At 47.8% G+C, this 15,076-nt stretch overlaps 1 protein-coding gene across 7 annotated transcripts in view; it reads left to right on the top strand.

Annotated features, from left to right (window-relative positions):
* The window catches only part of LOC144107892 (nuclear respiratory factor 1-like), a 135,032-nt gene that overhangs the window by 34,431 nt on the left and 85,525 nt on the right, over nucleotides 1–15,076 (top strand). For all 7 annotated transcript variants that reach the window (XM_077641117.1, XM_077641114.1, XM_077641115.1 and 4 more), the window contains exon 3: nucleotides 13,768–13,882. In XM_077641117.1, the coding sequence (XP_077497243.1) occupies nucleotides 13,768–13,882 (115 nt within the window). The remainder of the gene's footprint in view (nucleotides 1–13,767; nucleotides 13,883–15,076) is intronic.

The following is a 15,076-nucleotide window of genomic DNA, read 5'->3' on the forward strand; positions in this document are numbered from 1 at the left end:
GAAGTGCCGTGCTTGCCATGGAACACCTTTCCCTACTTTCACCCAACACGCCTTCAGTAACTCATCTCTTTTCTCTGTTTCTAGCATTTCCTTGGTGAACCTGATGGGACCAACGCTTAAAGCAGTACTTTCCCTCCTTCGTCCAGAAACTTCCTTTCCAGTCAACACCACTTCTGGGCCCTGGCCCTCGCAGTTTTCACTGGCAGCCTCGTCACTGACTATGCCAGGACATAATATAGCAACGCCCGCCAATTTCTTCCAATTAATATCTGGATTTGATGGCTCACGGGCCTCTGGTATATATCCAGTTATGGCATCGTACAATGGTGTCTCCATGCACTTCATTAGGGCCATGCTAGGGAAATAAGGGGAAGCGATATAGACTTCTGCCTCGGGAACTTCCAGACTACTCCCATCAAGAAGGAACACCGTAGATCTCGAGCTGGTGAGAGCTGACTCAGGAACTAGGGCTCTCCGCACAACCACCGTATTGCTCCCCGTGTCCCGTAAAACACGTATGAGTAGGCCTTGGAGCTCTCCCTCTAGGACAGGCATGTGTTGTGCGTCTGCAGGCTTTTTCCGGACAAGTCCGACCACCACTTTAACCTCAGCTGGTTCAAGCCTACGTGCTGTGTTGGGCACCATTTCAGGCGCAACACTCTCTGGCTGAAGACAACAATATGATTGCTTCTGGTTTTCGTGCTTCCTTGAGCAGGAACTTACATCATGCCCCGTTTTTCGGCAGTAAACGCAATGAAACTGCTTCGGCTTAGACCGACAGTCGGCGGCCTTATGTCCAGTTGGGTTACAAAGGAGGCATCTTCCTGACTGTCTACTTGATGGAGCATCCTTTTCTCTCGGGATGCCCACCTCGAACGATTCTTTGAACGAAGACAAATTTCTTCGCCGCTGGGCCTCTAGAAAGTTGTCTGCTGCCTCAGCCATTTTGTCCAGCGTTTTGCACTCTCTTTCTCGAAGGAAAATTGCCAGACGACTATGATAGTTCCTCATGAACTGTTCATCCACCACCAAGTCACGTAAATCATTGTGCATTGTGGCCGCACCCGACATCTCGACCCATCGATCAAAAAGACTGAGCAAGCATGCTGCGTATTGCTTGCCAGTTTCTTTATCTAGCGGCTTACTTTCACGAAACCTTTTGCGGTGACTGTCGGCTGTGAACCGAAAATGTTGGAGCAAGGCTAGTTTTGCCTTATCATAGTCCATTGAATCTGCTGGAGACAATTGACCGAACACAAGGAGAGCCTCTCCAGTCAAAGACATACTAAGTGCTGTAGTCCATTTTTCCTTCGGCCAGCTGTGCCCTTCTGCGATGTGCTCAAAATTTAAATGGGTTTCAAATTGGGCTAGTTGGTAGTTAGCATGGTGAAACATAATTGTGCTTTTAGACTGACGTGCGTGGGAGAACACGGGGACGACACAAACACCGCTGCGCAAAGTATCAACTGAGGTTTATTGCGGCGTGCACACATATATAAGCTTAACATGTCAAAACATAAAAGCACATTTGAACCAGCAACTTTTCTATCGTGTCGTCAAGCGTCAGAAAGACTTTGTCCCTGCAGATTTGCTGTTGAAGCAAAAGTGCTGCCCCTGCTGAACAAATGTTAAACTCAGTGGTGGAACTGCTGTGCCAATTGCGTCAAACTGCGCCAAATCAGAAATATTGCTACATGCTGCTACAAAATCGATTTTTTTTTTGCCTACTTTTGTGCCATGTCTGTGCCAAAACGCCGCTGAATAACTCTGCCGAGAGCAAAACCGAAATTCACTGTCGCGGAATCCGACATCTGCCGGCAACACTGTTCAAGACCCGTGCTGATTGGAAGGAAAAGTCGCGAAGAAAGTGTCCATCTTCATCCCTGCTTGTCATCGCTGCTAGAGGTCATCACAGCTCACGAGGTCTCCGCCCTGTTGGATGAGTTTAGTCTTTGTGTCTCAGAAGATATTAGCCAGACAATCCGAACGACTTGATGACTTCTGGCAAAAACGTTTTGACCTCAAGCAAGAGGATGGGGCTCGAAAATATCCCTTGTTGGTGGCACTCATAAAAGCTCTTCTGTGCCTCTTGCACAGCAATGCTCATTTGGAGAGTGGCTTCAGTGAAAATCGGTGAGTGCTGAGAGACCGATTGTCCTTTTCAATACAAAGTGTAAATGGGCTTCGGTCTGTAATGACATATTCCCAGCGTTTCGGCCGAAATCCAGCTGCCATTCCTATGACACAACGATTAATCAGAGCGCTGAAAGGATCGCGGAAGTGACAGCTGCAGTGGTTGGAGGCAGATGCAGCAGAAGAGACACGTGCAAAACAAGCAAAAGAAGGCTGATGTACCTGACAAGGACACCCAGAAAAGAGGTCAGAATGAAGAGAAAGTACTGGAAAAGATCAGGCTGGCCAGGAATATGATCAGCAATGCTTAGCTGCTTTTCGCAAAAGGCGTCAAGTCTAAAAATTTTGCAGATGTTGCAAGCCTTTCTGAAGAATGGACAGGAAATGCTCGCCGCGGCGCTGTCTGAGCTGGAGTCAAGAAAAGAGAAGAAATAGCACCTAAAATTTGCAGTTTTAAGAATGGTATCATTTTTCTAGCTTTGTTGTATATGTCGTATGTCTTGCCTCTTAATAAAAATGGTGTTGTTTTTAGCAAAATCTCCTGTTCGCTTATTTTTGGGGCTTTTTAAGGAAACAACAGCACTTCAGACTTAATTTGGGCTGAGCTTGGCTGTTCCAGAAATAAAACAAGTCTACTTTATTTAAGGGTTTCTAGATGTAAAATTTTGCTACGAAAGTTCTTTTTTTTTTTTTTCTGCTACAAAAGCTCAAATATCTGCTACAAAATGCCATTTTTCTGCTACAAAACTTGAAATTGCTGCTACAAACTGCGATTTCTTCTGCTACAAAATCTGCTTCAAGAAGGCAGTTGCCAGTTCCACCACTGTAAACTGTGTAGTTTGGCTAGTTGGCAGTGGCTTTCTTGCATTGTCTTGCGCTTGTCTTGCCTTTGTCCCGCCTTTGTTGCGCTGTTCACCCACCAACTCGCCCAAATCTCAGCTTTACTCAATGCCTTTTGCAATTCATTATTTCAGGTGTAAGAGCGGAGACAGACAGGAGACGTCAATACTGGCGGTTTTCCGTCCTGTGCGTGTTTCCAATTTCGCTATTATCGATGTATTGAGAATGGTACAGTGAAGTAGATTCTAAATTTCTAGTGATAGTGGAGCAGAAGATTTTCTCCATCTCATGCATTTTCCCTGCCTAAGTGTCAGCCCGCAGTGTGTGCTGATTTTGTGCTGGAGTGCATTTCATTGCTGTTGATGCTTTCTGGGGATATTGACCTACACCCTAGGCCACAAACTATCAGGCAAATGTTGAGTCAACTCATGAAAGGGCAGAAAACGCTAATGGAAGATGTCAGGGAAATTAAAGAAAACCAGAGTTCCCTTTCTAAACAACTGGAAAAAGTCAGTGCAGAGATGCACGACATTGAAAATACATTAATGAACATAGACGAAAACGAAGAACGACTAGATCCTTCGGTACAGAGCATGGGAGCCACTCTCTGTTCATAGTAATAAAAAATAATTGAGCTGGAAGATAGAAGTCGCTGAAATACCCTTCTTGTGTTCAGCATAACCGAAACCACCGATGATCTCAAGAAGAAAGTGTTGCATGACGTCTTCCATGAACAGTGGAGCGGGTACACAGAGTTGGAAAGAAGCGTATGGAGAAGGCGCGCCAGTGATGATTAGACTTCTTTACTACAACGAAAAGATGAAATGATTTGATAACTGCCAGAAATTAAAGGGCAGCAAATTTTCCTTATCACATGATTATTCTCAGGCAACTTTACAAAAGCGTAAGAAACTGTGGGATAGTTCAAAACATGAAAAGGACAATGGTGCAAAGGTTCGGCTCGAAAGCGCTAGGATTTTCATTGACAAAGAAGATTTTTTCTGGGATGACAAAAACAACTCGTAACTCTCGTAACTGATAGCAAATCAGCATGACAGTGTAGGACTGAAGAAAGGAATTTTGTTCTGATAAATGTCAGTGTCCTGAATAAGTGTCCAGAATAAAGGCAGCGTCCTGAATAAAACCACTGGACGCATTATCATGATTCATCAGCCAGATGTCATTGCAATTACGGAAATGTGGTTGCGTCCTGAAATTGCTGATAGTGAGATCATACCGCCCACATATAGAATGATTCGGAAGGATCGTGCTTCACATGGTTGTGTAGCTCTTATTTTTAAAAAAGGAACTGAATTTGTTCCCATGAAAGATTGCCCCAACACAGAGAGCATCTGGTGCGGGCTAAAACTTGGCGTTTCTTTCTATGTCATTGCAGTGGTTTATAGACTCCTTACGCACCTGTCATGTTTCTTGAGTCGTTGCAAGACTATCTTTCAAATAATGTATCTGCCTATGCAAGAGTAATCATTGCAGGTGATTGCAATTTGTCACACGTCCGTTGAGAGTCCCTAGACACAGATACAACTGATGCTAAACACTATGATGCCTTGCTGGACATCGCTTTTAATAATGATCTCACACAAATTGTTAAACAAGGATGGCAGCAACTAGAGAATCAATATTGGACTTGTTTTTTACAAGCAGTAAAATAACCGAATATGAAGTATCTATCCAGGAAGGGCTTTCTGATCATAAGCTTGTCTTAGTCACCCTAAAACAACTTAGACCTCTAAAACATGAAAAAAGGTGGACTATTTTTGTTAAAATTTTTCAAAAGCTGAGGATGAAAGCATATTATACCCCTGTGACACGGCATTCCTCTAAGGCCTTCCCAGCAAAGGCACCATTTTCCACCAAAGGAGCAGCGACGCAGCTACACGGTGCAGCCCAATGGTGAAACTGTCGTTCAGGCTTAGCACCCGCTGCTGTGCTCGAGGCTGATGAAGTGAGTGTTTTAAAAGTAAAGTGGTGTATTCTGTTCATTCGGTGAGCTCAGACAATTTTTTCACTGTAACTGCTTCCCTAAAAGTACTGCAACAGCTACTCTCATCAGCAGCAGCAGGTTTTGTATATTGCCTTGGCCACTAGGGGCACTCGGTGTTGCTGCAACACTTTCACTGTCTTGAAGTCTGGGCATAAAATATAAACACCCATACAAAAAGCAACGCCAGACACACCTTTCGTATTTAAAAAAAAGGTGTTTTCAAACATTGTTAGTTTATCTATTTTTTTTATTGCTTTTACTTTTTGACATTGGGAGGCACTGCGATTGCAGGTTCTCGAAGGCCGCGCCTTTGGTCTCCAAAGGTCTTTGACGGGCGCCTTCGCCTCCAAGGCCCTTAGCGGCAAAGGCGCAACATTTGTGCCGTGTAGCTGCACTCCTTACGCCTTTGGATATAAGGACCTGATTCTCAAAGGCCTTTGTGGTGCCCATGTGACAGGGGTATTAGACTATTTGGAAATGTCTTTAGACTCATTTGATGTGCGGGATGACGTCAACACATTGTGGACAAAGTTTAAACGTATTGTCAACTTTTGGCTGAAAAAGTTCGTTTGCCATCGAATTAAAACTGTCAGAAAGCAGAATCCTTGGATAAATTGTGAAATTATCCACTAAAGTGTAAGATAAAACGTAGAAAACACATTCGAGAAAAGAATCAAAATGAAATATCGCGCCTTTCCTTGATGCTTAAACAGATGCTGATGATGGCAAAAGAGCAATATTTTTCAAAAAAGCTATCAGAATTTATGAAAACTTCCCCACAGCGTTTTTGGCGTCACCTTTCACCCTCGTGTGATTAAATGAGATTTATTGAAGTGGATGGTCATGTTATTACTTGATCAATCAGAAATTGCTAACAGGTGCAATACTTACTTTCATCCTGTGTTCAGCCACCCTACATCTTCGCCTGAGAATTCTAGCAGCGAAAAGTGCACACCGCCATCAGACATGGCAGATGTTACTTTGTCTGAGCAAGGCATATTTGCCCTCCTGGTTAATTTAGACACGAAAAGTCTTCTGGTCCTGATTCTATTCCAAAATGAGTTTCTTAGACAATATGCCGAATGGGTATCTAAATATTTACTCATCATATTTAAGGCATCTCTAGAGCAGCATTCTTTACCAAATGATTGGCTGCAGGCTAGGATAGTACCAATACACAAATCTGGAAACAAGCACATTCCCGATAATTACAGACCTATTTCTATCACTTGCGCCTGTAGCAAGATACTCGAGCATGTCTTGGCAAACTGCTTATCCGACTATCTTGAGGGCAACAACAAGCTAAATCCCAATCAGCATGGTTTTCAGACGGAGGTTATCTACTGTTACCCAGCTTGTAGAAACGGTGCACGATTTTTCTAAAGCAATAAACAACAGGGATCAAGTGGATGCAGTTTGCCTGGACATGTCTAATGCATTCGACCGTGTCCAACATGATGAACTTATTGATAGGCTGTTCGAGCTTGGCATAAACAGGAATATTTTACTGTGGATACAGGCTTATCTAGCTAACAGAACCCAGTTCATGGAATTAGTCGGCACTAAATCAGACGTCCTGGGGGTACCCTCAGGGGTCTGCGCTGGGTCCCTTGTTATTTTTATGCTATGTCAATGATATCGCAGTTTCTATTCCGCCCCATGTTACAGTCCGGCTTCTTGCATATTGTCACAGGCCAGACGGAGAACAGTCGTAGACGTAGAGGGGGACCGCAGAACGGCCGAGGTTTTTAATCGCCCAGAACAGAGCCAGCTCGAGCGCGCCTCACGCGAATGCGACCACTTCGTCCTCGTCACGGCTTAGCGCGCAGGTAGCTCGAGCCAGGTCCGTGGCATTAGTCCCCCGAAAAAGAAGAGCATCGTCCCGATGCGAGGGTATGTAGAAAGCAGAAAACGAACAAAAAGAAACAAATTAAAACGCAGAACCCGAACACAGTTTAAAGTGGAGCGTCATCGCTCTCATGCGAGAAGTATGGCTTAAGTCGCATTACATGCACAATGTCAGTCCGTGGTTGCCGACGACCGGTAGCCACAGTTCCACGTGGAACAACCTCATAATCCACGTTTCCAACACGACGGAGCACCTCATAAGGTCCGAAATATCGGTGCAGCAGTTTTTCGGACAATCCCTTTTGGCGGACAGGGGTCCACACCCACACACGGTCACTGATGTTGTAGGTAACCTCCCTGTGGCGCCGGTTGTAACGTCTGGAGTCCGTGTCTTGTTGAGCTGTGATGTGCAAACGAGCAAGCTGGCGAGCTTGCTCGGCTTGTTCGACAAAGGAGCCCGCATCTGGTGTCAAGTCATCATCCACGCACGGGAGCATGGCGTCCAGCATCATCCGCACTTCTCTGCCGTGGACTAGACGGAATGGTGTAAAGCGGGTTGTTTCTTGAGTCGCAGTGTTGTACGCGAATGTGATGTAGGGGAGTATTTGGTCCCAGGTTCTGTGCTCCACATCCACGTACATGGAAATCATGTCGGCCAGTGTTTTATTCAGGCGTTCTGTGAGCCCATTTGTTTGGGGATGGTATGCTGTCGTTGTTCGATGGCTGGTGTGACTCAGCTCAAAGATGTCGTGGACAAGCTGAGCTGTAAATGCCTTCCCTCGGTCTGTGATGACGACGGACGGAGCGCCGTGTCGAAGCACTATTGCACGCATAAAGAAGTGCGCAACTTCGAACGCTGTGCCTTGAGGGAGAGCCTGCGTTTTGGCGTAACGCGTCAGGTAATCGGTTGCAACAGCTATCCATCTGTTTCCTCCCGACGACAAGGGAAATGGTCCGAGGAGGTCCATGCCGACTTGTTCAAAGGGTATGTTAGGAGGCATGATAGGTTGCAACATGCCAGGCGGTTTCAGAGGCGGCGTCTTCCTACGCTGGCACTCACGGCAGGTCCGAATATATCGCTTCACACATGAGGCAAGGTTGGGCCAATAGTAGTTCTGCCGCACTCTGGCAAGTGTGCGCGTGAATCCAAGGTGCCCAGAGGTCGGCTCGTCGTGGCAGGCGAGGAGGATCTCGTGGCGGAGGGTGGCTGGTATAACCAGAAGGTAACTCTTACCACTGGAGGCGGAGTTTTTCTTATACAACACTCCGCCTCGAAGACATAGGGATGGCAGCCTACGAGCCAGGTGGGAGGGTATCGAGGAATGGAGACCTTCTAGATGCTCCATGAGCAGCTTCAACTCGTCGTCCGCACGTTGTTGTGCGATGATGTCGGACGACGTGACTGCACCAAGGAATGCTTCGTCTTCTGCGTTACCTTCGTAAGGTTGCACGGGTGAACGCGACAAGCTGTCAGCGTCGGTGTGCTTGCGACCAGACTTGTAGATGATCGTGAAGTCAAATTCCTGTAAGCGTAATGCCCAACGTGCTAGGCGACCACATGGGTCCTTCAAGTTTGTCAACCAGCACAATGAGTGGTGGTCAGTAATAACCTTGAACTGCTTGCCATACAGATAGGGGCGGAACTTTGTGATGGCCCATACTACGGCCAAACATTCCTTCTCAGTTGTAGAGTAGTTACACTCTGCACGGGAAAGTGCACGGCTAGCATAAGCGATTACTTTTTCGACACCGTTCGGACGCTGGACGAGAACCGCTCCAAGACCGACGTTGCTGGCGTCCGTGTGAATTTCAGTGGCGGCATCATCGTCAAAATGGGCTAGTACTGGTGGTGATTGTAGCCGACGTCGTAGATCGTCAAAAGCAGTTTGCTGCTCGGCACCCCACAAAAATGGCTCCTCATCTCGTGTCAAGCGCGTCAGAGGACTGGCCAGCTTAGCAAAGTTTTTTATGGAACGTCGGTAGTACGAACAAAGGCCTAGAAATCTTCGGACGGCTTTTTTTATCAGTGGGAACCGGGAAGTCCGCGACGGCAGAAATTTTGTCAGGGTCTGGCCGGATGCCCTCGGAGCTGACGACATGCCCGAGAAACTTCAATTCAGTAAATCCAAAATGGCATTTTTGCGGCTTTAAAGTAAGATGAGCTGATCGGACGGCTTCTAACACCACTCTGAGCCGCTGCAAATGTTCTGAAAACGTTGTTGAAAAAATGATTACATCATCCAGGTATACTAGACATGTTTGCCATTTAAGGCCGGTGAGCACGGTATCCATCATTCGCTGGAACGTTGCTGGAGCACAGCAGAGTCCGAAGGGGAGCACACAAAATTCATAGAGGCCGTCCGGGGTGACAAAGGCGGTTTTCTCCCGGTCCCTCTCATCAACTTCTATTTGCCAATATCCGCTGCGCAGATCTACCGAAGAAAAGTATTTTGCTTGGCGCAGTCTGTCGAGGGAATCATCTATACGAGGTAGCGGATAGACATCTTTTTTTGTTACGCTGTTAAGTTTTCTGTAATCCGCACAGAAGCGCAGCGTGCCACCCTTCTTTTTTACGAGAACGACAGGAGACGACCAGGGACTATTCGATGGCTGGATTATGCCGTCATTGAGCATCTCCTTCACTTGCGTTTGGATGGCCTCCCGCTCTCGGGGAGATACGCGATAAGGCTGTTGATGTATTGGGCGCGCGCCATCGTGCGTGACTATCCGATGCTTAGTGGTGGGCGTCTGACGTACCTTAGACGACGAGGTAAAGCAGTCCTTAAACTGCAGCAACAATTCTTGCAATTGCTGCCTTTCTGCGGGCGGGAGGCCCTCGTTTATGTGAACGACGCGTACTGCCTCTTCGTCAACTTCACCAGGCGTGTCTTCTAGGCATGCGAAACACTCAGCCACCTCTTGGACGGGGTCGACGTGGGCGATGGCTGTGCCACCAAATAAATGGCGGTGTTCATTACTGAAATTGGTCACGAGGGCTTCAGTGCGACCGTCAGATAGAAAGGCGAGCCCTCTTGCTACGCAAACACCCATGATGAGCAAAAGAGAGACATTTGGCTCAACAACACGTCCGCAATGTGGCGCGTCGCAAGTGACCCTAGCCAGAATACTCGCCCGTGGAGGCACCGTTACAGCATCGTCGGATATACACAGTGCGGCTCTGCAATTCTCGGGGGCGGGTTTGGTGGCAGCGAGTTCAGTTGAAAATGTAACCAATCGATTTCGAAGGTCTATAGTCGCACCATTTTCTCGAAGAAAGTCTAGACCGAGAATGACGTCTCGTGAGCATTCAGGCAAAATGAGGAACGTGCATCCGCGCACCGTAATTCTTGCCGTACACATTCCGAGCGGCGTAACCACGTGGCCACCAGCCATACGTATCTGTGACCCTGCCCACGGCATCATAACTTTCTTCAGCACCTTAGCCATCCTACCGCTCATTATCGAGTAGTCCGCACCCGTATCCACTAGTGCGCTAACCTCCTTAGAGTCAATCAGCACGGGTATGTCAAGGGAGACCTTGGTCTTACCAGACCCAGTCGTCGGCGCCGTCTTCGTCGTCGTCGTCGTCGTCATCGGTATCGTGGTCGTCGATTCGGGAAGGGTCAGTCAGCGCGTCGGTGGAAGCTTTTCGGCAATACGGCGTTCGGCGGCCTCGCCTCCAAAGGTCGCCTGTTCTAGTTTTCCCGGTGCGGGCTCGAGGACCCACGCTGTGCACCAGGTCCATAATCGGACTGATGAGGCGACGGATGGCGAGGTGAGGGCGATCGGGACGTTCGGCGCGGAGGAGGTGGTGAACCACGCCGGCGGGTGACGTATTCGTCAAACTCCTGAGGCTGTTCGGCATGCCGCGGACGGGGACTACCTGCAGACAAGACTCGCAATCCCAGAGGCCGATATGGACACCACCGGAAGATATGACCGGCCTCGCCACAATGGTAACACAGGGGACGTCGGTCTGGCGCACGCCAAATATCGGTCTTCCTCGGCGCCTGTCCTCGAGCTTGCCAGTAGGGAATCGGCTGCTCGGCGTGTACTGCGACTACCGAAGGGGCATACGGTGGCGCGCAGGGAACCGGCGCAGGACGGCGCAGCACGTCCGCATACGTCGCTGGCGGCCAAGCAGCTGGCTGTGGTGGCGGCTCTACTGGAGCGACGGGCGATCTGAGCGCCTGCTGAACTTCCTCCCGAATGGCGCTAGTCAGAGAGTCCACAGGAAAAATCCCCTGAAGTTTCTGCAGCTCCTCACGGACCACAGAACGCACGATGTCCCGAAGGAGCTTGTATTGGCCCCCGAAGCAGCATCCAGGGGGTGTAGAGCCGAGATAGGGTTTAGCTGCCGGTCGTAGAAATTATACCGTTGCTGGAGCGCCCTCTCCATGAGCACAGCCTCGGAGAGGAACTCGGCGACTGTTCTGGGCGGGCTTCGCACAAGACCGCAGAACAATTGCTCTTTCACGCCTCTCATCAGGTGTCTGAGCTTTTTCTCTTCCGTCATGGTCGGGTCCGCTCGGTTGCAGAGGCGCGTCACTTCCTCCACGTACATCGCTACGTTCTCGTTTGGTAGCTGAATGCGAGCGGTCAATTCACGCTCGGCCTGTTCACGGCGATCGCTGCTGGTGTAAGTCTCCAACAGCTGGCGACGAAAGTCCTGTCACGTCGTTAGACTCGTCTCGCGGTTTTCGTACCAGATCCGAGCGGCGTCTTCTAAGCTGAATTAAACGTTCCGGATCTTAGCACTGTCGTCCCAGCCATTGAAACGCGCAACGCGCTCGAACTGATCAAGCCAGTCTTGGGCGTCCTCCGAGTATCCGCCGTGAAAGGGCTTCGGGATCCGGGGATTTTGCAGGCTCACAAAAGAAGCAGGTATGAACGGGGCGCTGTCTGACCTTGCTGCCGTGGTCGTAGCCATGGGTGCGCTCTCTAGAGGCTGGAGTCCGAATTCTGGAGACAAGCCGCGGAGCCTGCGGCTGACACGATGGATGGGGGTTCGCACAAGAGGCACCGGGCTTGTGCTTCAGCTCTCCGAGGAAGGATGGAGCATCAGCCGAGAATACCTAAGCGACCTCCACCAGATGTCACAGGCCAGACGGAGAACAGTCGTAGACGTAGAGGGGGACCGCAGAACGGCCGAGGTTTTTAATCGCCCAGAACAGAGCCAGCTCGAGCGCGCCTCACGCGAATGCGACCACTTCGTCCTCGTCACGGCTTAGCGCGCAGGTAGCTTGAGCCAGGTCCGTGGCAATATGATTGTTTAATTTACTCTGTCGTTTCCAAATCAAGAAGACCAGTTACTGCTAAATTCGGCATTGTGCGCTATCAATCAGTGGTGCACATTATCCAAAATGAAAATCAATTATGCAAAAACTTCATTTGTTACAATTTCCAATAAAACCAAAAATATATTTTCTTTTTATTATGAAATAGATGGGCACTATATAACTCGAGTCTGCCATTTCAGATATCTAGGCATCACTATAACTTCAAATCTAAACTGGCATACACACATCAATAGCATATGCTCAAAGGCCGGAACAAAACTGTAGTTGATAAGAAGAAAACTGAAGCTCGCTTCCACAAAAGCAAAAGTAACAGCCTATTTCGCACTGGTACGACCGACACTGGAATATGCGAGCGTCTTATGGGATCCGCATCAGAAAAAAAAAACAACAAATTGTCAGGATCGAAAAAGTTCAGAGAAGGGCGGCTAGGTTCATTTTCTCAAAATACAGATCTACAGATTCAGTGCCTGAGATGCTTTGTGAACTAAACTTGCCTCAACTTTCAAAGCGAAGGAAGGTAGCCAGGCTAAAAATGTTTTATCTGTTATGTAATAACCACTTCAACTTGAACACGGGCACCTACTTGAAACAGTGTTGCTCTAGAGCTTTGAGATCTTCTTACAAATATCAGGTTACATTCATGACGGCCCGAATCAATTCCTTTAAATACTTTTTCCCCAGAACCATAGCTGAATGGAATTCCTTGTCTCAGGACCTTTCACGAGCAGACAATCTAGTACACCAATTTGAAACTTATCTCTCCTGTTAGTTAAGCCTATAGAAACCATTTGCCATTGCTGTCATTCATTATGTTCTTTACCTGCAGTTCCGATCCTCGGTGGTCTGAAACCGAGCGTATTATAATGAACACTTACCTATCTGACGCACTTGTGGCTTTATCTGCTGGCAAGATGATTGACGATTTCATATAAGTTTGTATAAATTTTGTACTTGTGGCTGTGTGTGCTTCTTGAGTTGTATGCATCCACCCTGTAACGGCCTTACGGCTGACAGTATCAATAAATAAATAAACTCTAGCGACAGAATCCTGCTACTCGCATTTACTTGCTGCCGGCATTGAAGCACGGCAATGGCCCCGATTGCACATACTAAATGTTCTTATTGCTTTCTTGCTGTATACACAGGATATTTTATTTTAAGCATATTTTTTTATAAAAACAACTGTAGCAATAAAGTTTGTACAAAACTTGGTCAAGTCCAGATTTTCACATCCAAAGTTTATGCGCTCATATCGACTCAATTATTAGCAAAATTTTTCATTTCACTGTGGTATAGAGTTGCTCTAACTAGCTTTTAAAGTATGGTGGATTCTCTTCGAATGATGGTTGTGTTTGCATTCTAATGGATTTGGTTTACCCTCAGGGGGCCAAATGAATGCAGTCAGTAAAAACAAAAGGGAAAATTGAGCCCCTCTGCAGCATGGGAGCACATGACGATGGTAGCACATGAGGTTTGCTAAAGGGGATATCTGTCTGGCTTCTTCGGGGTTCACGGTCGTTGAAACAGCGCAACAAGGAAGTACGGGCATGAGTGCAGGCTACTTGGGAAGTGGGCAGTACAGAGTTGTTGCATTGTCCTGTGCTGCCGTTGCATGCACTTATTCTGTCTCTGTGGTGGCAGGTCCCATTGGCGTGGCTGCGGCCGCAGCCATTGCCACCGGGAAGAAGCGCAAGCGGCCGCACACCTTCGAGACGAACCCTTCCATCCGCAAGCGCCAGCAGACCCGCCTCCTCAGGTAACACCTGGGGTTTTGTTCTTACTGGTGCAGTGTTTGGTCAGCAGCAGTCCCCCCACTTGATAGCATCATTCATTTCAGTGGATGTGCAGATACTTGCCAGGCCGGAGCTAGTTTAGGCTCATTTTGCAAACACATTCGGCATTGGTGATGCTTGTAGCCTGAGTGAAGCCTCGGCACAACCAAGTATTTCTGATTCTTTGTCAGCATACCATACAAGGCAGTGCATTTATTTCCCTCCCACAACGAAAAATTGAAGGAGTGAGGTTCCGCTACAACGAAATTTTTCCAAGTAAGCGGCTGATATCTTTTTTTTTTTTTGTGGCACATCCACATATGCTCGTATATCTCGTTAGATTTCACCAAAAACGGCTGCCAAAGACAGTTTTTCACTTTCAGTAGTGACATTCCTTGCGAAAATGGAATTAATGTGCAGACATGCATTCGTTAGTGCAAGGTGCCTTTCGCTCACTTTGCTGACGAAACTTTTAACGGAAGTGTGAAGCTATCGTGTGGACAAAAACTGCTGAACACGTTTTATGAAAAGCGGTGACCAGTTAAGAGCACTTATTCTGAAGCTTCATTGCAAAGCGCGTTGGTCCTAGCAGCACCGAGCAAACGGTGTCGCCCCGGCATGCCGGTGGCCATCACGTCATTGCGGCACGCTATTGCAAGAAGCCTGCCACCAGTTAGGGTGCACCCTGGTCCCACTTTTGCACCACAGGCAAGTATCGTGATAACGTTTTAATTTTTTTTCCTGTGTCATGCATCCTGGCACCGGCCTAGTACAGGCACTACATGTGACGGTGGTTCTAGGCGGACACTGTTAGTTCGTACTGCGTGTCGCAAAACATCTGCAATGTATCGGAGCAACCGCATTTCTGGTGCATCATTTAAAGCATTGATTTCGAGGTGCATGTGACCGCTGCTCAGCACACAGTGGCGCGGATGCACGCGCACCTAGTCCTTGCCAAACAAAATGCCTCCAGGCAGCACAGTCTTAGTATGGGTTCTCACAGCATGAAAGCAGGGACGCTTTTAAAACGTGGAAAAAATATCAGCTTTGACAGGAAATGTAGCAGGTGCGTTTATTACGCGAACGCATCCATTGTCAGAAATGTTCGCAGTGCCAAGAAAATCGTGGCACGGTGCCAATTTGGAGATGGCAAAAGACTGAAGCTGGCAGATTTTTAA

Source organism: Amblyomma americanum, chromosome 10 (genome assembly GCF_052857255.1).
Source record: "Amblyomma americanum isolate KBUSLIRL-KWMA chromosome 10, ASM5285725v1, whole genome shotgun sequence".
Taxonomy (NCBI): Eukaryota; Metazoa; Arthropoda; class Arachnida; order Ixodida; family Ixodidae; genus Amblyomma; species Amblyomma americanum.